The sequence below is a fragment of the Ixodes scapularis genome, unplaced genomic scaffold (genome assembly GCF_016920785.2).
Source record: "Ixodes scapularis isolate PalLabHiFi unplaced genomic scaffold, ASM1692078v2 ptg000972l_1__unscaffolded, whole genome shotgun sequence".
NCBI classification, from domain to species: domain Eukaryota; kingdom Metazoa; phylum Arthropoda; class Arachnida; order Ixodida; family Ixodidae; genus Ixodes; species Ixodes scapularis.
The window spans coordinates 40,761-66,440 of NW_024610076.1; the positions used below are offsets into that span (position 1 = coordinate 40,761).

Below are 25,680 nucleotides of genomic sequence, written 5' to 3' on the forward strand. Positions count from 1 at the left end.
AAATACATTTCGCTGCTCAATTTAGAGGCGAAATTGCCGACATGTGACCTGATATTGCGGGGTTAAGTCGTGGTGTAACGTGACATCAAGTGATGTGAGTAAACTTCAAACATTTCCACCAGATCTCGCGGGAAAATGTCGCGTGACACAAACTTCCCCGCTAAATTTAGCGCGAAAAAACATGGACGGGGGGACTAAACTTTTGAGATGACGGAGGTCCCTTAGAAAGCATTTCATGCCTTAAAGGCGGCTTGCGCAGCTTGCAGTTGTTTTCCATATTATGTCAGAAGGCGAAATTTTGCATTTTCCTAAATCAATCTCGAATCCAAGTGTACAATTTTTTGTTTCTTTTCTCTTTACATTGCGCATGCGCGAAAATTACGTTACTAAAAGTTTTGCTCTACTTTTCATGAGTGCTAGAAACTGGCTTTCGAGGCAACATCCGGACCAGCTGGTGTCTTTACTGGACGTACAATGCGCCGAGAAAATATCCCCAAACAGAGGAAACGACGCAGATGCGGGCACTCCCACAGAGACACGTTACCACGGGCAACTTATACGCCTACTCAAGCTCTCGTTTGCGCAATTAATTTTTTGGTATGGTGCTGGGCAATTGATAGATTAACGTTCCGGTTAATCGACTAACGCTTTAATCGTGATTAATATTGTTTTAACCACCGCTTATTCGGTAAAATGTTTACAAACCAAAACAAGAAAAATGAAACGTTTGCACCACGAAGACCTGGTCGGGTACACCTGTATGAAGTGCAAACTTAAGGTGAATTTTTAACCTAAAGTAAAGTGTAGGGGTAAGATTTCTAACTCTAGAGAAGTGCAGAAGGTTACGTGTCCCGGCCTCTTCGACTCCGTGCGAGTGTCCTTTCACCGCTGCAGAGACTACTGTAAGCCTTTGAAGGAGGTCACTCGTGACGGGAAATGGCAACGAACCCCTTTGCCTCGTGCAGCTGACCACCCTTAGGATAAAATAATAAAAATAAATAGATAAACCACGAAGATACAAAGCCGCGCAAAATGGAAACGGGCGCGACCAAAAAGAAACGCTTTTTTTGGGCTTCGACGATTCGTCAAACACCCATGATGGCTTCTTCGAATAACGTTCCCGTTATTTAAGAAAATAGAAGTAATAGCAGACAGTCAACAACCGAGTTAGAACGGCAGCGTGCCTCCCTTCGACGCCCAGCTTCCAGTACACGCTCGCCGCCTTCCTTCGTACTTTGTCTGCACGTCCACGTTCAAGGCTCACGAAGCGTTTGAGAGTTTTAGAGAACCATTTTTGCGCACCCGATACGGTACGATGAGCCGTCCGGTACGAACAGCGCATGCGCAGTTCGTACCGGAGGGCCCATCCTACCGTATTGGAGGTGCAAAAACGGTTCCTCAAAACTCTCTATTATCCAAGGTAGGGAACACAATAAGAGGAGGTACGACTGAAGGGCCTCTCTGCCATTCTTCTCATGCGAGCGACTGTATATCAGTTGAGACGGTTAGAGTACATTGCCCGATACAGCGAACAGCTGTCCCAATAGCTCCCGCCATCCTATGTAACGGGCGACATTAATGCGAAATGTGGAGCAGTGGCTATTAACCTGGCGAACGCCGAAAGCTAATCTAGTGTTTGCCAATCACAGCGCGAGAGCGAGGCAGGTGTTCAGATGAACTCGGCAGGAATTTGCTCCGACAATATATGTTTTTGCTGGCTTCGCTCGGGCGTTGTGATCGGCTCGTTTGGGGCCGCAGCGGCTATAGCGCTCGTCAAGTTAAACTTTAGTTGACCTAGGAGTCTCTCAGGTTTTTTGGGGATTTCTGAAGGCAGTCCTGATGCGACCACGAGTCACGCATTGTGGTACTTGCTCTTGTTTTGTTGAAAAAAAAAGGCCAAAGAGAGAATTCACCCATTAGTGCTAGCGATCGCTCCAGCTCTTCCCTGAGTATCGTGAGCATTTGCCTCACGTCGGCTTCACCCTAAAAAACGTAAAAAAGAAAAAACATCACACGCACACCAGTCAAGTCTGATTCAGATGACATTAGAGACTTCATTTCTAACTCTTCATATCTTGTGTATGCCTTGACACCTTCTAAACACAGACGGAGAGGTTTCTAAACGCACGCGGCATGATATACAATACGCACATCACCGAAGTAGTCACGGGAAAGTAAATATCACCAATAAATTGGTCTTGGCGGCGGCGGGGTTTGAGCTTCGTCTGATGTCAATGTTTGAAGAAGTTGCCACCACGGTGGAATGAACACATTTAGGTAATGACTCTGTCCGATGCGGCGGCCACATTATGTTCGGCGCACTGAGCGCTTCACGCGCACAGGGATGAATGGCGCCCAATTATGTGATCCCTCCCAAACCGAACGCTCCGTTTGTTTCCCCCAGAGATTGTCCTGCATTCCCTCGCTCACCGCTTCTTGTTATACCCAGCCTCCGCCACCAAGTCGCCAGAGTCCGTAAATCAGTGCTCTCTTCCTTCTCCTTCTACTACTTCTTCGGGTTAAGGCTCACCCTCGCGCGCGATGGTGGCACCTAGTGATCCACACGGCACCAAAGCGAAACACGAGGCCAGCCACTGGCCGCACAACATCAACAGACCACCACACCGCGAAAGCGGCGAGCACCCTACGCCGCCGACACCGTGGCCGCCGAGGAAGGACTCCATACAGCAGCGCCCTTCCCGGCGGCACGAAACTAACTACTCCTGGTTCGAGGCTAGCTCCGAGCACGATCTGATCGCTCGCTCCCCGCGGGAAAAGCGGCCGGAGACATCACCTAAGTGTGTTAGTTCCATTGTGGTTGCAAGGTGGTTTTTGCGTGACGTCAATCATTAGACTGTTCGATCAACCCATAAGAAAACTTGCGCCCGAGGGTGTGTTCGCCTTACTAAAAAATAAATGTAAATTAGTCAAAGTGTCTTTGTTTCCTTTTGTATGTTTAACAACGATTTTATATAAAAAATACAAAGGAAAGCAATCGAAAGGTGGGCGGCGGGCCAACCGGGGAACACTTAGAGAAAACCGTTACCATTATTCGTGGCTTTTCGAAATTCGATTAGCACTCACATATTATAGGACCGTCTATGCGCCCATGGTAGTATAGGGTTGTTACGTGTACGAGCGAGCAAACGTGACGGCGTCCGACGCCTAATTGAGAAGTGAGTCACGCTTCTCCGTGACGGAGTATTCGTCGAGCAATCGTCTCTGTTCTAGAGCATGATGACGCATTTACGTTTCACTGCGACCGACAGCGTCGCGGCCACCTATCGCTGATTACGCAGAAATAACACGCTGGCGCATCTATCGGCTAGCCTAGCCCCACCTCCGGTCGCGTGTATATAGCGGGTGTTTTTTTTTTTAATTTTTATTCCTACAGGTCTGCTTAACAACAAAAAAAAGAAAAAAATAAGACATGAATGCTACACTTATGCGGTTTGTGCGAGTGAGTTATATGCCCAGGGGGATATTGTGTGGATGGCTAATCTTTGCGTTAAGTCAGCTGATTAATTAAAATTCGTTAATTCTCCTATCTTTCATGTTTCTTATATTGACCTTATTGTGCGGATGAATAGACAGATGTTATTCACAAAAAGTAACAGCGAGCCCTCTTGGCTTCATTCGGGGTACACGAATAAATATTAATTTTTTTTTAATTTATTCTTTACTTCATTCGTTTTGTATCATCCCAATTTCTTTTAATGTCTCTTTTAACTTTCAAGGTAGTGACTAAAATGCATTATTTTAAGGACCCGTCTTTCCCTCGTGAAGTACAACTCCAACGCCGCAAAATTCTTAGATCGCGTATACCTTTTTTGTTCGCAGCTGGCTCTACCTCACAACGGGGATGAAGACGCAGTCAGTGTACGCCAGCACCCAGAGGGCTTCCCACCCTCTGGGCCTTGGCGTACAGCGTACACTGTACGCCAGCGCCCAGAGGGTGGGTGGCCTTGGCGCCGGGTGCCAGCGCCTTGACCACGTCAGTGCCACGACGAACTCCGCCGTCCAGGTACACCTCGACGCGGCCACGGACTGCACTCACAATCTCGGGGAGGACTTCGATCTGCCGGCAGAGCGCAACCATAGCTTTGTTTTGCAAATATATAAATAAGAATGACAATTTGATTGCAGATCTAATTAGCTAGAGCTTACGTTAACGGCGGTGACCTGCTATCGCTTTACCTGTTAGGCAGCTTTGACGTAGAGCTAATACATAATGAAAAAGGGAGAGAGTTGGCGAGTTGCGAGTAGCGGTTGTCCCATTTATGACGGTCGTGTCAGGTTGGTTATATATTAAAACTCTCTTTAGAGGTACTCATAGAAAGCAAATGTTTGACGCAAACAAGCTTCAACATGCTTGAGACGGTGTCCGTAGACAATGATGGCGTCATACCTGTAATGAACACCGTATTATTTTGTGTTATGTTTGAGCAGTGTGAGCGGGGTTGTGTCCGCAGATTCAGAATGAGAAGTATTTGACACCGTATATGCCGGTAGTTTTAAAAATCATATCGTTGGAGTAGACTTTTTTATGCAAAATTTGGCTCTTATGGCACTCAAGTCAGACTTAGCGAACGTCTGCGAGTGCACGTCGCGAGGCAGAGTGGTATAGGCACTAGAGTTGGCCAGCTTCCACGTGTTTCAAGAAAAATGAAAAGAGGAGTGGAGAACGAGATGACGCCACAACGCTTAAAAAGAAAAACTAAAGCTATAGCCAGCTCAAATAAAGCATTGGGAAAAAAAAGAAAAAAACTTTCAGCCTTTCCACTCTAGCGAAGAATGAAGACCAGCGGAGCTGTACAATGGAAAGTAATGGCCGGCCGCAAGTTGGCAAGCCAGAGTTGAAAGGTTGCCGCCATCTATGAGCGACGGCGGCAACCAGATACGTAGCTTGCCGTCGCCGCCCATAGATGGCTGTAAGTGTCCAGAGTCCGGTGTCTTCATTTCTTTGCGGCGGACACGATCCTGGGGAAACAAGCCCTTAACAGCTCCGCTGCAAAAAGAAGCGGTAGTGATAAAAATGCGACGCGACTCTTTAAAAAGGCAGGCCGGCGGGTGGCTGGAAAACTTAGACCAGACGTCAGCGTCCTCGGCTTTTTCCATAAAACACAACGCTGCATATGCTCGTTCGATCGATATAACTAAATAGAGTTCCCATGGTTTTTTCTTTATATCAAACCTTCTTCGGAAGAATGTTGCGAACTCAAGCGCTGAAACTGTTATATTGGATCTGTGAGACCAATCAGATGTGTCTCCGATCCCGATGCGCGATCAGGATCGAAGACACATTAGAGAGTTTTCGAAGATCATTTCCGTCGTCCTGCAACGCTTTCCGTAACGAAGATGATCGTGCCGAGCATGAGTTGCGGGAAGAGTTCCAAGAGAGCGGAAACAACCTACGAAAACTTCATATTATTTTGTGAACAAACGGGAGAAATAGCGATATTACTTTTGGACACAATCTAGCTTAATAGAGAGTCAAACCGAGCTGTTGATAAGTAGCAAGAGTTGGTTATATGTAGCATACGGTTGCAGGACGTCCATCTAGCTGGCGACCACCGTGGTTCGACACAAGCAGGGGTGGGCAAAATACATGCAAATATGTAACGAAATACAAATACAAAATACTTCGTCAAGAATTTATTTAATTACAAATCTAATTACATTTCCAAAAAAAAGTATTTAAGTACAAGGAGACCAAATACAAACAAATGTATTTGGTCTCCTCCAAATACTTTTCCAAATACATTCCTCAAAATTTGCGTCTGCGGCTTCAGGGCACCCGCAACGGGTTTCTGGGTATCTCATTTTAATTTTGCATCGCACACTCGGGAGTTAGTGTGCGAGGCTCTAGTAACGTAATAGAAGTATAATAAAAAAAATGTAATCAGCTTGGATGTAATAGGTGAAAAAAGTACAGAGCTTCAAGCAGCTTTTGTTGTCGATCACATTTAGGTATAGACCAACAAATAACCGAGAAGACCAAGACGCGCAGCACTAGCTAGGGAATTTTTTATTGTTGCAATTCGCACCAGTTACGAAAATCTGGACGACCCGCGCATTTAGAATATTCAAAGCAAAAATATGGGTAGAAATCAGGCTGGAAAGCGTCACAAGTTGTCACAGGCACTTATTTAGCCAGTCTGCCTGTGAACGTCGATTTCGTCACCATTCCTGCCCTGGACTAGCACCGTAATCACAAAGTCACTAAACGCTTGTGCTTGATTGAGAGACACTGCATTCGGTGCAGAACGTAGTTTTCTTCCTGCTCTGGACAGTGCCTTTGAAATAAAGCTGGAGGGAAAAAGAAAAAAGCCCCATGACCGAAAGAAGGATGGAGACTATATCCTAGAACCAGATGCATAAAAACAAGATGTATTTTCGCCCACAAAATTGTATTTAATTACAATTGTATTCGAAATACCCACGTTTAAGTATTTAAATACACACGTCAAATACATTACCCAATTTGTAATTAAATACAAATGCAAAATACACAAAGTATATGAAATACGTATTTCCAATACTTGTATTTTAAATACTGACCACCCCTGGACACAAGAGTTGCTGAAACACCGCGCTTGACGGCTTCATCCGTGTCTTCTGCTGTGAAAGAAAAAAGAAAAGTATTTTGATGATTGACACTACGAGAAAAGTGTCGCTGAAGACGTTTGTCCTGTTTGCTCTAATATTACAGGGTGTTATTTTTTATTCGAAGCAGATTTTTTTAAAAAGGCGTCTTTTCTGCTACGTGAATGCCGTCTTCACTATGTGTTTCTTGAGCTCGGCGGACATTGGAGAGGCGAACAACCGTCACAGTCTGGTGAGTCATTAACTAAAATCTGTTAATTAACTTTTTAATTATTGGTTTTATGGACCATGTTGCAAATGTAATTTTGAAGCCAGCCGTCCTGGAAAACTATACCAACTTACACATTAAAAAAAAAATGCAACTGGTTTGGAGATATCCGTCGACAATTTCTCCCCTTTCTATCATCCGATTCCGAAACTGAAAGTTCCAAGTGCGCCGGAAGCGCTGATCACGTGACGCTTGTAGAAGTGACGGTTTCGTGACGTACAATTTGTCATGATCTCATATCTGCACTGCGGCTGTCACGGTGCGGCTCGAGGTATGCAAACTCGCAGGAACAGTCTTGAGCGTTCTCGCTTTTAATGCGTCATTGCCCTCGAAGCTCCATTCGCGATTGTTTGTCGGCGGGGGATTCGCTTCGCCAGATAGCGTGGGCGCACGAACGCCGGCTCTGCCAGTTGTAGCGTTAAAATGGCTGCGCAAATTCAGTCGAGGTATTCAGTCGCCGAGAAGGTTCAAATGGTTATGGCGTATGCTAAAATGAATGGCAACGTTCGTCTTGCCACGAGGCTGTATGCCGCCCAACACCCTGGTCGCACTGTTCCTGCCCCATCCACCGTCTTCCAGGTTGCCAAGAAGTTTCTGTCGACTGGGTCTGTGCATCGTCAAAGAAGAAGGAAAGCAGCTGTCTTGGACGAAGATTTTGAAATCGCTGTGTTAGCCTACGTGCGAGCGTACCCCGAAATCAGCATCCGAAATGTCGTCAAAGATTCCGAAGGCAGCATCTTTTCGGTATGGAAAGTCCTGAGAAAGCACACGCTCCATCCGTATCACATATCTTTGCATCAGGACCTCAGCGAGTGTGACTTTGAGAAGCGCTTGGAGTTTAGCAATTGGGCCCTTATTAAAACGAATGAAGACCCCGATTTTCTCACTAATGTACTCTGGACTAACGAAGCACAGTTTTGCCGAAATGGCAACGTGAACGGTCACAACGCGCACTACTGGTCTGATTCCAACCCTCACTGGCTCCGCCAGCATAACCATCAGGTTCGGTGGTCAGTGAATGAGTGGTGCGGCATGTTTCGTGACAGAATAGTGGGACCATTTTTTTCGAAGGCACACTGACAGCTCAGTCATGCACAGCCAACATACTTGATGGTGCTGTCAGTGACTTCATCTGCGATCTCCCGTTAAGCGAGCTTAGGAGCACGTGGTTCTAGCATGACGGAGCGCCAGCTCACTTCTCGTCGCGTGCGCGGAGCTACCTTAACGCCTGTTTTTCCCAGCAGTGGATTGGGCGCGGTGGACCTATGTTCTGGCCGCCAAGATCGCCTGACCTGACCCCGCTAGACGTTTTCCTTTGGGGTCACATCAAAAACGAAGTCTATTCAACTGAGCCCCAAGATGTCAACGACCTGAAAAACCGAATTGTCTCAGCATGCGCCAACATTGAACCACACGTCCTGAAGCGGGTGGTTCAATCTATGAAGAAACGATTCATGACATGCATATCAGTGGAGGGTCGCCATTTCGAACATTACTTGTAGTAAGACATTACCTTAGGGTCTAAGCACACCAGAAACTTAAATTATCAGCAATTCTGATCTCTGAAGTTATTTCGCTGAAGATAATAAATAGCAAAGACTTCTTTCTTGTAGCATTTCGTTTTCTTTTGTTAAGTCGACTGGCAGAGTCAGCGTTCGTGCGCCTACTCTATTTGGCGAAGCGCCTTCCCCGCCGACAAACAATCGTGAGTGAAGCTCCGAGGGCAATGACGCATTAAAAGCGAGACCGCTAAAGACCGTTCCCGCCAGTTTGCATACCTCGAGCCGCACCGTGACAGCCGCAGTGCAGATATGAGATCATGACGATGTGTACGTCACGAAACCGTCACTTCTACAAGCGTCACGTGATCAGCGCTTCCGGCACACTTGGAACTTTCAGTCTCGGAATTGGATGATAGAAAGGGGAGAAATTGTCGACGAATATCTCCAAACCAGTTGCGTTTTTTTTAAATGTGTAAGTTGGTATAGCCTTCCAGGACGGCTGGCTTCAAAATTACAATTGCAACATGGTCCATAAAACCAATAATTAAAAAGTTAAATAACAGATTTTAGTTAATGACTCACCAGACTGTGACGGTTGTTTTCCTCTCGAATGTCCGCCGAGCTCAAGAAACACATGGTGAAGACGGCATTCACGTAGCAGTAAAGACGCCTTTTTTAAAAATCTGTTTCGAATAAAAAATAACACCCTGTATATTACCCCAATAAAAAGGTTTAACACTTAACCGATTATTATAGAATTTGCTAGTTAGCTATAATCTACCCAGGTATGCCTTTCACCAGATTACTAAATTAAAACCACTGCACGAGGGATGAACAAAAAATGGTCATTTTGCCAAAAAATGGTCATTATGTCATTTTGCAATGACATAGCGGAATCTTTGTATTCAAATGTAATTTCTTATGCTTCCTGCCGATTTTTTTTTTCAATTAAAAAACAGCCATGTTTTGTTTATACGGACACCTTCGCTTCAAAGAGCAATTGTCGGTAACGTAGGTCGAGCATGATAATGACACGAAAACTATTTCATACGTAGGTTATAGAAAATTTCTTCTGTAGAGCGGGTGTTCATAATGACAGGGCCCATATTGAGGAGACATATATGGGAACACAATAAAATGAAACAAATATAAATTAGTTTTGCTAAAAATAATCTTCCAATTTTTTTTAATATAACAACACTATGACCAGCGTATTACAACCGAGCCCAGATGGTTGCTACGATACAGAGGTGAGCTTCATGTAAAGGCAACAGACAAGTGCGCACCTGTGGTGTTTTCTTTGGCAACCACGGGTAAATGGGTGATGCTCTTCAACCAGGTGACGTCATCCCAACTCTGCGATGCGTCGATGAGGGGATTCCTCATGGACATCACAGATTTCAGGACGGCGAATACGTCTTCGGAGGTTTTTCGAAGTTGGCATACCTGCGTTTAAATCACACTAGAGATTATCTTTACATTTTTTAGCGTGTATCTTATGTTAGAACCCTAAACGGCAGCTGACGGTTTTGGACAAAAAAATGCCACCCAGACGAATATTTTTAGAACCGGAAATACTCATCACTATGAAAGTTTGAAACCTGCTCGCCCAAGTGGCAAAGATCCGCGTATATATATATATATATATATATATATATATATATATATATATATATATATATATACAGGGTGTTCTTTTTTTTATTCTTACACATTTGTTAAAAAAAAAACGTGAAAGCTACACTAATGCGGTTTGTGCAGGTGGGTTTTACAGGCCGAGCGGAGATTATGTGGGTAGCTAATCTTTGCGATAAGTCGGCTAATTAATTTAAATTTGTTAATTAACTTTTTAATTAGAGGAAATAGACATCTGGTTTCAATTAGATACTTGCTGAGTATCATTGAAAACCCGTAAATCAACTATTTTTAGAAGGATATAAGGCCGGGGCAGCATTTTACGGCGTTCTGTAAAAACGCTCTATTTGGACGCGTTTCTAGATTTCGGTTTCTTATCGGAGCGCATCTACGCGCCCGCGGTCCTGCTCCTGGGTGGTCGCGGCGTGAAGCCACCTGCTCGCCTCCATCGTAGAATGGAACGACGTACGGCGCACGTCTGTTGCGCGTCTCAGCCACTGGGGAGCAGGACCGCGGGCGCGGCGATGCGCTCCGATAAGAAACCGAAATCTAGAAACGCGTCCAAATGGAGCGTTTTTACATAATGCTGTAAAATGCTTCCTTTGCGTTATATCCTTCCGAAATTGGTTGGTTTAGTGGTTTTCGATGATGCTCTACAAGTTTCTAATTGAAACCGTATGTCTATTTCCACTAATTAAGAAGTTAATTAAGAAATTTTAATTAATTAGCCGACTTATCGCAAAGATTAACCACCCACATAATGTCCGCCCGGCCGTATAACCCACCTGCACAAACCGCATTAGTGTAGCTTTCATGGTTTTTAGAGCGCAGCTCTTAGGGGCCCGTTCCCGGCTTGAGCGGCGTCGGCGTAACCAAGGTCATCCCAAGGTCACTTGACCCCCAAGGTCATCACAAGGTCACGCAACCCCAAGGTCACCCAAAGGTCACATGACCCCTCCCCAAGGGTCATCGGGGGTCACGTGACTCCCCAAGGTCACCCCAAGGTCTCGTCACCCCTTCCCCAGGGTCACGTGACACCCAAGGTCACGTGACACCCAAAGTCACGTGGCTCCCCGAGTCACATGACCCCCCGGGGTCACGTGGCCCCCGATGACGTCATCAGTGACGTCACTGATAACGTCACCGGCATCCGCATCGTCATCGTCATCATCACTGATGACGTCACCGGCATCCGCATCGTCATTATCACTGATGACGTCACCGGCATCCGCATCGTTATCGTCATCATCACTGATGACGTCACCGGCATCCGCATCGTCATCGTCATCATCGCTGATGACGACATCAGTGACGTCACTGATGACGTCACCGGCATCCGCATCGTCATCGTCATCATCGCTGATGACGTCACCGGCATCCGCATCGTCATTGTCATTATCACTGATGACGTCATCGGTATCCGCATCGTCATCGTTACTGATGACGTCATCAGCATCGTCATCGTCACGTGACCCCCCTAGGTCACGTGACCCCCACCCAATGTCACTTGACCCCCCCCCCCCTAGTACCCTTCCCTCCTCCTCCTCAAGAGCTGCGCTCTAATTCGGCGTTACAGGGAGTTGTAAACGGCTTTCACTTTTAGAGCGCAGCTCTTAGGGGCCCGTTTCCGGCTTGAGCGGCGTCGCCGTCGCCGTCGTCGTAACCGCGCGGTGCAATATGAGAAATGTCCCATAATGCACCGCGCGAGCTCCCCACCGGGGTCACGTGACCTCGTGGGGGGCATGTGATCCCCCCCCCGAGGTCACGTGACCCCCCGAAGTCACGTGACTCTCCTGAGGTCACGTGACCTCGAGTGGGGTCACGTGACCCCCCGAGGTCACGTGACCCCCGATGACGTCATCGTCTGATGACGTCACCGGCATCCACATCGTCATCGTCATCATCACTGATGACGTCATTAGTGACGTCACTGATGACGTCACCGGCATCCACATCGTCATCGTCATCATCACTGATGACGTCACCGGCATCCGCATCGTCATCGTCATCATCACTGATGACGTCATCAGTGACGTCACTGATGTCGTCACCGGCATCCGCATCGTCATCGTCATCATCACTGATGACGTCACCGACATTCGCATCGTCATCGTCATCATCACTGGTGAAGTCATCAGTGACGTCACTAATAACGTCATCGGTATCCGCATCGTCATCGTCACTGATGACGTCATCAGTGACGTCAGTGCTGACATCTTCGGCATTGGGGGAGTCACGTGACCCCCCCTGGTTAGTTGAACCCCCCCCCCCCCCAGTACCCTTCCCTCCTCCTCCTCAAGAGCTGCGCTCTAATTCGGCGTTACATGGAGTTGTAAGTGGGTTTCACTTGTTTTTTTAAACAAATGTGTAAGAATAAAAAAAAATACCCTCTATATATATATATATATATATATATATATATATATATATTGTGTGAGAATATATGGCTTTGAAGAGTCTAAAGAGGTTAAAGCAGAGCAACATTTGATTTTGTTTGGTCAGCCAGAGTCTGGGTTCCTTAAACCTCCTTCGTTAAATAGTTAAAGTTCGGCTTCGCTGCCGGTTCTTCGTTTCCTACGTGTCATATTTGGTTTAGGTCTGACAGTCTGGCAATTATGTGGGGAGCCAGAGAGAAACCGAAGAAACGTCAAGGAAAAATAATCTGTCAGTAAATAACGCCTTGGAGCATAACAATATTAGGGCCGAGATGGACATCTAAGATTGCCAAGCTAGTGCCAAGAACGGCGCTTTTATTGAGTGATATCTAGGTGGTTTGTCTTAATTCCACATATTTGACCCATCTCTAGGAGTTCAGTCTCCATGAAACATCTCTACACAAACCGCATTTCAAACTGACAACATGGTGATAACTTACGTCAAATGTCGCATCAATATTTTGTGCACGATCCGAGCGTGATGCATGCCCAATCGCCCGATTCAGACGCTATATTAACAAATCATCATACGTAGAATGTTCATAAGTCGAATGATATGAGCGCACTTGTTTACGTACCGAAACACAAACCGCGACATCAGACTAGAACGCTATTGGTAGCTATATTCAGATGATCGCTTACAAGTAAACCAATTGGAATTATGTGCTACCTACAGCATACTGTATATCGTTCTCTTGGTTGTAACACAATCGCAAACCGTCTCAACCTATCGCTTTCGGGTATCGGGGTATCGCTCTCGCGTATTGCTTTTAGCGTCTAAGATTTTCACAAAGTCGCCCTGCCAGAAACAAATTCTATGATAAAATGACAGCTCTCATTGATGAAACACTATTACTCTCTTGCGAACCCACGTTAAAACTCAGTGAAGGTGACCCCGTGGCATTGAGCCACTACCGGTACAAGTAAACTAGGTACAACAACACAGGATATCTATCACAAGAATACCGTTTGCAAAGCAAGCGGCCATGGTGTGGAAACTAAAAAGACACAATGAGCAAATTCAGGAGTCCCAACACATCTGAACACTGCGTATGAAAGGTACGCTTGTAGCGTAATGCAGCGCTCACCATATAAAGCTCACGCCCGCGCAACAGAGCTTGCTGGGAGTCTTGGATCGCTAGATTGGACATTCGTATAAAAAAGGTCACGGAAGTGACGTAAAAGAAGGGAGGAATGTACCGTAGCAACGCACGCACCGCGTCTCTGCTTTCTGGCGCATCTACGTCAACGCGCAATTGACGCCTGTCACCCGTTTGAGTGACGTCCGGAAATAAGAACCATATAAGAACTATATAGGAACTATATAAGATATATAAGAACATTTACAAAACAAGTTTCTTATATGGTTCTTATATGTTTTTATATATCGTATATAGTTCTTGTATGGTTCTTATATGTTCTTATATATCTTGTATGATTCATATGTGGTTGTTAGACACAAGACATTTCTCACACAATTGGCTTTTTGACTAGGGCAGAGCCAGGCACCGGCGAGCGGTAGTAGCTACGCATTCCCTGAGGCGTCCCTGCGTGCAGAAACCGGTGTAGGGTTTACTAGAAAACGAGGAGCAGTTTCTGCGTCTTGTGAAGCGACGGCAACCAAACCAATCTGTCGGTGACCATCCCAACTGTTCTAATACAAGTACAATTTCCGGAAAGTAAGATAAACCCAATGTACGCTGATGAAACCAACCGCTTTTTTGTGTCCAGTTTTAGGACGTTGTTAACTAGACCAAACGTTGTTTCAATATAATACGGGATGCAGGATGTGCACTACGCGCCATCTTTAAACATCGTAGAGGAGCAAGCAAGAATGTCGCGGTTGACGCCTGCTCATAAACAGGAGACACTCTTATGTCGGAGCACTCGTTCTTCGACGCCCTACCCGACGACTTCAACCCGAGAGTGATTTTCGCTAGCGCTCCAGTCTGCCGTCTCGACGGCGCCCAGCCGAGGCCCCTCGGCAAAGTCACAATAGGTTGGGAGAGGAGGCGCCGGGGACCAGCTATCTCCGAAATCCGAATCCTTCAAACCCCTCACAAAGCAGGCCCACCTTAGAAAAGACATCACCCCCACGAGAGGCGCGTAAAGGGGTGTCCAAACAGGACACTACAAAACGCACGACTCCGACAAATCGTGAAAATTGAAGCGGACGCTTCTATTTTTACGATTTCTCAGAGTCGTGAAACTTTTTGCAGGAGTCGTGAAAATTTTCACGATCACGGCTTCTCTCCTCGCCTCCTCCACTTTTCTCTGACGTCACACGCCACCTGCATCTGGCTCACCTCGCCAACGCCCTCGCGTACCGCCGTCGCCTCGGCTCGAAGGCCAAGGGGGTCCGGCTTCGGGTGGATTTGGGACATTCCTGCGTCGAAGGGTGCGTTTCGCCCTCCTCGGATCAGCTTTCTTTGTCGAGATCACTTTCGTCGTGATGGCGTCGGGCGCGGTTCCGTATTGTGAGCGGAGGCCTTGAGCGATTGACCGACAGCCAACAGAGCGTGTGAGTGGCGCTCCGGACCCACGTGATGAACACAGCAAGGCCGCCGTGGAGGAAGCGAGGGGGACATTTGTCGGAGGGAAGTTTCCCCCCGACAGCCGGAAGCGGAGCGCGGCACGATTTGCCGGAGTCGTGAGTTCGGTAGTATCCTGTTTGGAGAGGCCTTAAGTTGGCAAAAGTCATACGCGCGAAGCGTGCTGAACTGAACTTATCACATTCGAGAACATTTCTTTAAAAATGCTCAGTAAATGTATAATTCGATCCTAGATGGTTTAAAATGTGATGGCGCATGCAGTCCATGCGATCAATTCATATGGAATTTTTTTGAAAAAACTTTTTTGGAAACACATCTGAAAGTTTGTGCGTAACGCCATATCTGAGCTTTTTTTATACACCATTCCAGACTACCCGCGCTACACAAAAAATGAGAAAGCGTTAAATTAACCTGAAGTGTTGAGGCGTTTTCTCTAACAGTTGGGGACAGAACGCGATTTAAAAACGACGCAGCGGTTAACTGCTGGAGCCAAACATCCCGCTTTGTCTTTTGGGGGAGTTTATTGCCTTCAATAAGAAACATGTCTGAACATAGGATTAATAATGATTTTAGATCTCCTACAGTAAGTAGAGAAATTCAAAGAAAATAAAATATACGAATGTGCACTCCGCGACACCGGCAGTTTTTTTTTTTTTTTTCATTTTTCTCAAACAGCGTGTCGAAGGACGAAAAATTTTAACACCTAGGTTTTGAGCCTAAGATGAGCCCGTGTTACCATATAAGTAATTGCGGAAATGGTGTAATTTGTCAGTATACTTATGATGAAAAAATTCGGAACTGACTCCGTTGTACTAACTCTGTCACGCCGTGTACACCATCGTGAATGCAACAGAGGGGGGGGGGGGGGGGGGGATTGCTGCAATAGAAATGGATTTGTAGCTACGTCGCGAAAAAGCGACAACAAATCACAAATGGCAAAAAAATGTTTTTTTTTTTTTCAGACATTTTTATTGCCCGTGTTTTCGAGCAGCAGCACTCACTACTTCAATTCTTGTGGAAAGAGATGAAGCAGTTTGACTTCTTGCTCATGCAAAGGTGCGTTTTGCACTTTGTGCAGAAGGAGACCGGCTGACCTGTGCAACCTGGCATTTTGCAGCGCTGCCTTTTCCGTGCCACCTTAGGCAAGTGTCCCACACTATCTTGACGAACTTCTCGGTGCGGTGTTGTGGCTACTAGCCCTCTTTTCTTTTTTTTTCTCAATCTCAGCATCCACAGAGCGAGATGGTCGCCCTCTTTTTCTTGACAGGTCTTTGTTTTGCTCGCACAGGCAGCTTGCTACAGATGCCTTGAACATTAGCAGGTCTAGCTGCTCCTTCTTTGGAACAGCCAGGGCGTCGCCGACTCTCCGGTACATCGGCCAGCTGCTGACTAGAGCCATGTCCACGAAGTGGAAAAAAAATTGGAGGTAGAATTTTTTCAATTTTAGAAAAATACTGTAGTATGCCATCAGACCATCCAGCAGGTCCACACCACCCATAAATGAGTTGTACGTCTTCACAGCAGCTGGTTGCGGCACATCGCATGTCTCCTTTCGCTTGCGGTCGTAACGCTTGCAATATCCCAGTGGCTCTGCGCTTCCAAACATGCTCACGATTGTGACTCCGCGACTGTCATACCACTTGACAACTCTGACGTCTACATCTTGAAAGGTAGCCTGCCTTTCCTCGTGACTCCCTGTCCCGTTCTTCTTCATCTCGCTGTTGCTTGGCAGTCTACAACCAAGAGTCCTATTGGCACGGATAGTGCCCATAGCAGAAATGCCTCGGTGGTGCAGCTCGACAAGAAGCTTCACGGACGTAAACCAGTTGTCGAAAAACAGCAAGTAAGTCTTGTCAAGTGGAATGGTCTGAGAGAGCTGAAGCACTATGTTTGAACTTGCGCCAAGATCCGGCGATTCGCCTAGTATAGATGGAGAAATCATGGACCATCCCATGGATATCACAAAGGACGAAAATTTTGTAGCCGTACTTATGGGGCTTGCTGGAGAGGTACTGTTTCAGCGATGATCTGCCTTTGAATGGGAACATTTGTTCGTCGATTACCAGCTTCTGGGTTTTCGGTAGTCCTTGGAACTTGGGCAGAAGTATGTCAATGAACGGCCGGATCTTGAAAGGCTTGTCTTTTCCATTGTTTTGAGGCAAGAGGTCATTGTCATTCAGGTGGAGGTTATTTTTTATGTTCAGCCAAATGTCACGGGGCATGACCTGTGCGACTTTCTCCACTCTTGTACAATGGCTCCACTACATCCGGGACCTTGGCAGGCTGTAGATCGACATATACATTGTTATCCCCAAAAACTGCTCAAGCTCGAGACACGACAAGTACAGCGGCTTGTTTGCATTCTTCTGAACTGCATAGAGATTTGACTGCTCAGTAATGCGGCTCAAAACACTGTCGTCAAAAAAGTAGCGAAAATATCCAATCGGCGTTTTGGTTTCAGCGGGGGGATCTGGCAGCGAATCTCCCCAGGACGGATCGCAAGATCGTGGCTCGCTGACTCGCTTCCAGAGCACACTTCTTGGCATTGATGATGAAGGCTCGGAAGGCTCGTTGCTTTCATCTTCATCAACGTCTGCACAGGAGCGCGAGGAAAGAAATACTTTCCGTTAACAGGCGCTTCTATCGATTTTGAATGCAATTTTTTGCAATAAAAACACTGTCTAGTCATCACCATTGCTCACCTGTTCCGCTGTCGGACTCCTCCGTTGGAAGGGCGGAATACGTGCTTGGGCTGTATTCATCAGTTTCGCTGTCTCTAAGGCAGCTGTCCTCACTTTCCTCAGCAGGAGGCACCCGGACTCCATAGAACCCCTTCGGGTCCATCTTGAAGTAGAAACAGTCACTCATTACTAAAACTTAAAAGAGGAAGATATTTAGCGGCTTACAACGTGAAACGAAAATACAGAAAGGTGGCGCATTTCAGGGGACCTTATGACCGAATGATGCGAAAACGCGAAAAAGCATGAGTTGCTTCAAATGCCAATTTTATATTTCAGAAACGATCCCTTTCAAGAAATGGCATCTATTCTTCATAGCTTTGTTCGTCATCTGATATTTTATGAAGTTGAAATACTTGCCTTTTGCAACTGTAGAACGATGCAGACGGATTGCTGCGGCTGTACCTCATTCGGCGTTGCACCTTGCTGGAAGAGCTGCTCGTAGTGCTTCGTTGACTGAATCACAGATGGCGCCACTTTCTTCCTTGCCCGCAAACTTTTCGACGAGGATATCCATGCGTCACGATTGCGCCTCCGAGGTTTGAGTTTCGGTTTTGAGGCATGCAACCGGTATGTTGCGAATTTGCGACAACCGGCTAGAAGAGGTTAGATCACCGATAAGGTGTTGACTACCATAAACTTCGTATCGGAAACAAGCTGGAATACGAAATCGTGTTTGAGTAGTCGTGGAAATAGGCATTGCAGGCGCAAAAAAAATTTCTCAATTTTTGAATTTTCTGGAGTCAACATTAATATGTGGTTTGTTTAAATTGCGACATGTTTTGCTAAAACATAATCACTAAACTTTTCGCAACCGTAAGCTAGACCCAACGCCTCTTTTTCAATCTGGGCATAGCGACGTTCGGCTCCACTGAGCACCCGGGACGCGTAGCCTACCGCGCGCCAATCCTTTCCATACTGCTCAAGCCCAAGAGCGACTGCGGACATATCCGTTGACGATTTGATCGGTAAATCGGGGTCATAAATTGCTTGTACAGGGGTTTGAGTGAGCTTTTGTATTAGAGCGCAGCTCTTCGGCGCCTGTTTCCGGCTGGAGCGGCGTCGGCGTCGGCGTAACCGCGCGGTTAATCATGGGACATTTCCCATGATGATATCGCACATGACGTCACGTGTGACGTCATGAGGGTCACTAGTGACTTCATAGATGACGTCACACATGACGTCGCGTGTGACGTCACGAGGGCCACCAGTGACAGCACACATGACGTCACGAGGGTCACCAGTGGTCATAGATGACGTCATGAGTAATGTCACGTGTGACGTCACAAAGGTCACCAGTCACGTCACTCATGACGTCACCGCACGTTGCATTACGGGTAAATTTTTCCCGCTAAATGTAGCGGAAAAATTTGCCCGCTAAATTTAGCGGAAAACTTTCCCCGCTGAATTTAGCCGAAAATATCACCTGCTAAACTTAGCGAGAAATTTTCACCTAAATCGGAGGCGAGCAGGAGAGGAGGAGGGGTGGATACGAATGAGGAGGAGGGGCATACCCTCCTCTTCGTACCCTTCTGCTCCTCCCCCTCGAGAGCTGCGCTCTAATTCGGCGTTACACGGGATTGTAAACATCTTTCTTTTTTTGCTCCCACTCACTTTCATGCGCACTGTTTCAATCGAAAATAGTGTCGTTTCGAACTAGACTGCGCAAGGCCTCCGTCTGGAACGATAGGTGTGATAAGTACTTACCGAAGCAGTTACCGCGCGCAGAAGACGCTAAACTTCTCTTTCTTTTCTTTTCTTTTTGTTTTTGACGTAGGATTTTGTGCCACAAACGTGTCCTGAGGCGACAACCGTGCCCAGGTTCTTGTAATTTCTCTCCGGAGATCTCCGAGATTCGCAGCGGGCGCACCAAACGTACGTGGCTGAGACGCACGGCGGTCCCGACGCTTGTCCCACCGAGCGCGGCGAAGGCTTTGGAGGCTCAGGCGGTGCGCCGTTTTTGTACTGGCAGCCGTCTTCCACGACGTATCTTCGCATGGCCGAAGGCTAAGTTCCTCGCAGCGGCTAAGAGGCTGACGCTTCAATTCAGGGTCCGTTTCGCGAACAGTTCGCACAGAACACAGAAAATGCAAAGGGCTGTGGTACGCAGCCTTCTGTAGCTTGAACGACAGTGCGTGCGTCGTTCACTTCCGCAGCCAAGTAAATTCAAGAGCAAATCCAAAAGCGAGGGGCGTGCGCTTTCTAAAAAAAAAAAGGCATCAAGCGATTGATTCATAACACTCCAAGACACTGAAATTTGTTTTCTTGATTTCAAAAGTGTACCTCAAATGTATTTACTTCTTGTTAATCGAATAAGTGCAGAATTAAAAAAAAAAAACTAAAAAAAACTACGGAATTTTTTTTTAAAAGATGGTTTTGGTTAAATAACGCCGGCACTTTGCCCAAAGAATATGTTTATACCGGATAGCTAACAAAATATCACCCATAACCATTCCTGTTCTTTCTGACGCCGCCTCAGTGTGATAATATTTATAGATTACCCTTTAAGTGGCCACATTGATATCTAAACCTACAGTAGAACTCATCAAAGTCTCGAATAGAGAGTATATTATTCCATTCATTTGTTCTGTAACCAACTTATCAAAGCATGATTCAATCAGTTATTCCTACTATCTTTGTTATCGCTTTGTTAATTACATCGTAAGTTGGAATGCAAGTTCACACGCCACGAAGTAATGGTCGGCTAATTTTTGCTATATAACGGCCAATTTCGCAACAACATTCGGAGCGCGTATGCTTATATGATCAAGACATGAAGTCACAAGACGATCACCGAAACGTTCCTCTTAAGTTGGGGCTAAAATCAGTTCTTCCAGACCGAACTGCCCGCTAAAAGGTTGAGATACTCATAATTAATAGCCGGCGCTCTGAAGCGTATCAATGTTGAAATCACCTACTGAACAATAGGGGACAGACTGAAAAGTGCTGCGTTTCCCTGAGTTTTATCATTTTTAAAAGAATAACTGTAGGAGGCTTGTAAAAAGCTATTTAAATCAAGGACCAGTTTGAATCGCATAGCATCATAGAAAAAGAGTCGTAATAGAAAAACTCTACATCAAGTTTTCAGTGCACTATCAGTGTTTAACAAATATCGTAATTACTCCTCGTCGACCGATCGGCTGTGTCAGAAAATGATTTATATGACGGTATCTAGAAATCATCGAAAAATTGTTTTTAACATTGATCTCCGTTAGCACGAAAACGTCAAATAGTGATCACATATTCTTTACAGTAATACCAAAGTGGTGCCCCTATTTATGAATACTCCTAATAATTGCATGTAAAAAGTCAAGAGTACTATCAGTGACTGCTTCCGAGAAACGTTGAAATGAACAAAAATCTGAACGTCGACGGGGAAACTACTTTTAGTATTCGACACGCTTGTTGTCAGCTTTTATTCTTAAGGCGTTTAACAACGAAAAGAGTTCGGCAATTAATTCCAGCTCCGCCAACCAATGGATCCGTACCACAGACGAGGTTCCTATCTTTTTTGCAAACAGCTTCCCATTTTTGATCCAAGGAAATGTATACTGCTTGCGTCCTGCTCTCTCATATACGATCCAAAACTTCTCTTTTTGTTTTAGCTTTTCATTTAGGAAAAGTTTGGGCAACGAATCCTTCGTCCTAGAGTCCTCGGCTTACCTCGTGTGGCGAGCCACTGCTCTCTTAGTGACACTGATGACAGTCAAACCAGGACAACTGAAGGGCCGTCGCTCCGAGATGGGAATCGATGCACCGCCCGCATGTACCTTGGCTAAAAGTTTTCGAAGCCTAGCTGGTCAGCCAACTCGCCCGCCACGTAAACTAAGATTTCACTTGGGGCATGGAGGAAGTTTATGTATTCACGGTTTGAGAGACAACTGTACTAAAAATTCTTATATAAGCACCTAAAATAATCAAAGTCTTCTACTGTACATCTTCAAAGGTACGTCATCAAACTCAAAAGTCGCCAACTCATGAACTTTGTCCGAGCCCGACACGGGAGCGTCTTTCGACGCGTAGGCTGGACACGACGTCCAGTCGAACGTTGTCGCTGCGCTCGTGTCCAAATTGTGTCCGCGCTCGATCTAATTATGATGACAACACAATTGAAATGCGCGGGCTTTGATTGTTCTGGGTAGGTTTATTCAGAATGATATTTTGTCTAAATTGGAAAAAATTGACCAATTATATGGATCACCTGCAGAAATAAAGCGAAGTGCTTACGGAATCGCTACAAATTCTTCTGCCGGTGATGATGCCGTGTGACCTAGTTTTCCATGAAGTCTTTCATTGATTCCTGGCATTACGAAACTTTAACTGGAGATATTATCGGTACTTTTAGACTCTCGAAAGGTGATGAACACTAATTATTTCCAAAGAAATTTGAATCAATACGGTCAACGGAATGTGTCTTTTCTAATGTAGCCCTGGAATATTTGTTCTTATTTTAATTATTGGATAGTTCCATGGCGGGTGAGGAACAGAACTCTGCTGGTTCGAAACTTTGCGCAGTGTCTAAGCTGCCACAATTAATTATTTGAGCAAATCCAGACACACTTCTGCTTTCTGATATATCCGCAAGGTATATTTTTCTTTATGCCCGGTAAGATGATGGAGGTCTATGTTCGAAGGGTTTCTTGTAGTCTAAGGACACCGATGGGAATAGCGTCCGCTTCAGCTATAATTCGAACATTGAAAGTGCATTTTGGGAGCCCTAGAAAGACAACGTAGGAATCGGACCTGCATATTCTTAAGCACCCTTATATTTTTACAAAACATCACATGAGATATAGGCGGACTGTATCGAATAAAGACGGCGAAAAGGGCGTTATATAGTTGGATAAGTGGAGCCACGGTGCACCGCACGTAGTTCCACATATGAATCGTAGGAACTGGGCAGTCCTAACCAGCTTTCGTTTCGATTTCTTTAGGCAACGGTCCCACGACGGCCATCTTGAACAAGCCATTAGTTCAACCACTAGATGGCGACACTCATTCGTGTGGCCAGGAAACAGGCTCGTGGCACTGATGTTCCTCCTCTGATCTTAATTTCCTCCTTTTTGCTGCTCGCCCGTCCACGTTCAGCAGTCAGCGCGTGCTCTCGCTGACCGATTTGCTAGCAAACGCAATCTAGCAGTACGCAGTTTGGCCAGAAGCGGAGGCTAGCTCGCCCATCTACAAGAGCGAGAGTGCCAAGTTGGAAAGTTTTTGTTCTTTGATACTAGCTTTGTTCCGCGCTGCAAGGTTGGCAAAGCAATTTTGTTAGAGTTTGCGAGCCAGTAGCTATCGTTTTAACTATTCAAGAATTAAAGGCATATTCGATCAATCAGTGAAGAATGTTATCAAACGATAAAACATATATAAGACATGGCATGTCAGCATTTCCTAAACGAAAAAGTTTCCATAATTTCATAAAGTCAATAATAATTTTTAATTCCTAGTTCCAATTTTCACCCACCTAAATATATATATATATATATATATAAATTTGTAGTCAACACTGCAGTACGTACGGCTCCGATTACAAAACTGACACACATAGAACCGAACTTCCGATATTGCACCTATTAACATTTTCAAGTCGCATACTTTTCCCCAAGGCCTGAAAAAACAAGAAAAAACAATCAACAACTCATCTTGACGGACAAACAACTCACTTCTTTACTTCTATCGGCCCGTTCTAACGTCGCCATGTCTTCTTGGTGACCGCGATAGTAACGAGGTCTCTCTGCCTCCTCGGTTTAGAGTTCCAAACCGAAACTATGAAAAATGGTAAAGCCACTTTTCCTTTTCCTCTAAGCTGTAATATTTCTTGAACACAATTCCAAAGCCGCCAAAAATAGCAACAACACCTCTCTTACACGCTCTGTAAGTCTATGAAAAACATGGCACCTAATACAAATCTCTCTCTCTCTCTCTCTCTCTCTCTCTATATATATATATATATATATATATATATATAACGGGCATGGTGGTGGGAGGCCGAAGGCGTGGGTATAAAACTGAGAAGAAAAATACCCTTAGTGAAAACAGCAACAACGGACGATTTAAACTTCGACGTTTCGGCCGGAGTCCGGCCTTCGTCAGGAAGACCTGACTCCGGCCGGACTCCGGCCGAAACGTCGAAGATTAAATCGTACGTTGTTGCTGTTTTCACTAAGGGTTTTTTCTTCTCAGTTTTATATATATATATATATATAGACATATATCCCATTGAACTTTTCAGAAAATCAGTTATAACTTTTGATTAAGTTATCGGACCGGGCTGCAACCTTGGCATCTGGTTGTGACCTCTAGCGCTACCTTTGGGCGGAGAATGAGCGCTCGGCGAGGCGTAGTTTGTTTCTGGAAAAAAATAAAAAAAACCTGTAAATTTTTGTTTGCGAGACTCTATATATATATATATAAGTGCTTCGAAAAGGTGTGTTCGGTATGAAACACCTTCCAAACACCATTATATGTGATTTGAAGTTTTCTGTATATATTTTAGGGTGTTGCAAACTGAAGAAGATATGTTAGGATCCTTGGGTTTGCCATTGTTCAATTCTCCATACATTCAGACCGTTGTACTCGAACATTTCTGGTGGGATAATTTAAAAGCGCCCCATGTCCATTGACTGTATTCGTGTAAGAGACCTCTGCAGAAATTTCGCAATATCAAGAATTTCTGGCAGAACTGAAATCAGTTTTGGAAGAAGTAAGTTTTCAGAGGCAATTTTTCCTGATAGGTGACTTAAACATTGGTACAAGCAAACTTGACAAATCTGTAGTCCCTGAACATTTAACTCTTATTTCAGAATATGCGGTTAAAGCACTGTCAACTTGCCTACTCGAGGGGAGCGTTTAAATGGCCGGCCAGTAGTCTCCTGCATTGACCATGTTGACGTTAGGGCTGCGGACGTCGTTATTAAATCTTATGTTATTACCCAGAAGCAACTTCACTACTTTGTATTTTGTCGCTTAGAGAGTTTAGTGGGTGTTAGGAAAAGCAATGAGGGTAGTTTCACGTTTGTTAGTATTTTAGATACGAGCAAATTAGATGCTCTTATCGCTGCACGATTGGGACTCCTGATTACTGATTCCACTTGCATGTCCAGGTGTTTTTTTTTTTTTTTTCAAATTCTGGAGTTGTTTTACTTTGCTTTAAGCAGACTCGTGCTTTTCAAGCAAGGATAATGAGGCCACGCTTTAACTCTGAAATAAAATTGCCAGCTGAGTTCAAGGGAGCCTTGTGGTTTCGGTGTCGTCATACCACAAACAATGGTTAGTTGAAAACCGAAATTCGGTATGCACTTGCTTTTCTTTTTCTCGTCAAGAAGTAGAAACGACTACCATCATGGTGTGATGGAGTCAAGTGCACGGCTTAGAGTCCGTACGTGGCCAAATTTCTGGGACATTCTTTGAAATAGTTTTCAAGGAAATAGTCAATATTGTAACTGATGTACGTCCTATAATATTCAGGCAATGCAGTCATTGGGGATTAGATTATTTTGTCAAGAAAAGCTGAAATTTATAATTTTCTAAATGTTATCTTTGTGAAGAGCAAGTCGTCTTCTCCTTGCTTAGGATTTTTGGTGACACCAGAAAGAAGCCGATCTCTGTTTGGCTTTGATTGAAAGAAAATGATTGGTACACCTCACTTAATGCTAGATTTCTTGAGGTCTGCACACTATTTTTTCAATCTGCCAATAAGAGCTCGGCCTTTTGATATCACCGCAACCCCTGAGCAAGAAGTAAACAAACTTGTGCTCCGCATAAGATTCAATGCGAAAAAATAGAGCACCGTGGAATAAAAACTATACACATCCAGAAGTTCAATAGCAGTACTGCTTATTGATATTTTATGGCTGCCATATAAAATATTCTCGGGGAACATTGCGGTGCTTGTGGTTGTCCGGTTCAAATCAGTATCTTAGTGCATGCGCCGAGACCTTGATGACC

The 25,680-nt window shown here is 45.2% G+C and overlaps 1 protein-coding gene across 1 annotated transcript; it reads right to left on the reverse strand.

Annotated features, from left to right (window-relative positions):
- Positions 1-9,633: 9,633 nt before the first annotated feature.
- LOC120841571 (piggyBac transposable element-derived protein 3-like) lies at positions 9,634-17,220 on the reverse strand. The gene is made up of 3 exons (XM_040212484.1): positions 16,945-17,220; positions 16,305-16,847; positions 9,634-9,822 (listed from the first exon to the last, which is right to left on the reverse strand). Exons 1-3 carry the CDS (start codon positions 17,218-17,220, stop codon positions 9,634-9,636), a joined length of 1,008 nt encoding a protein of 335 aa, XP_040068418.1.
- Between the last annotated feature and the right edge of the window lie 8,460 nt (positions 17,221-25,680).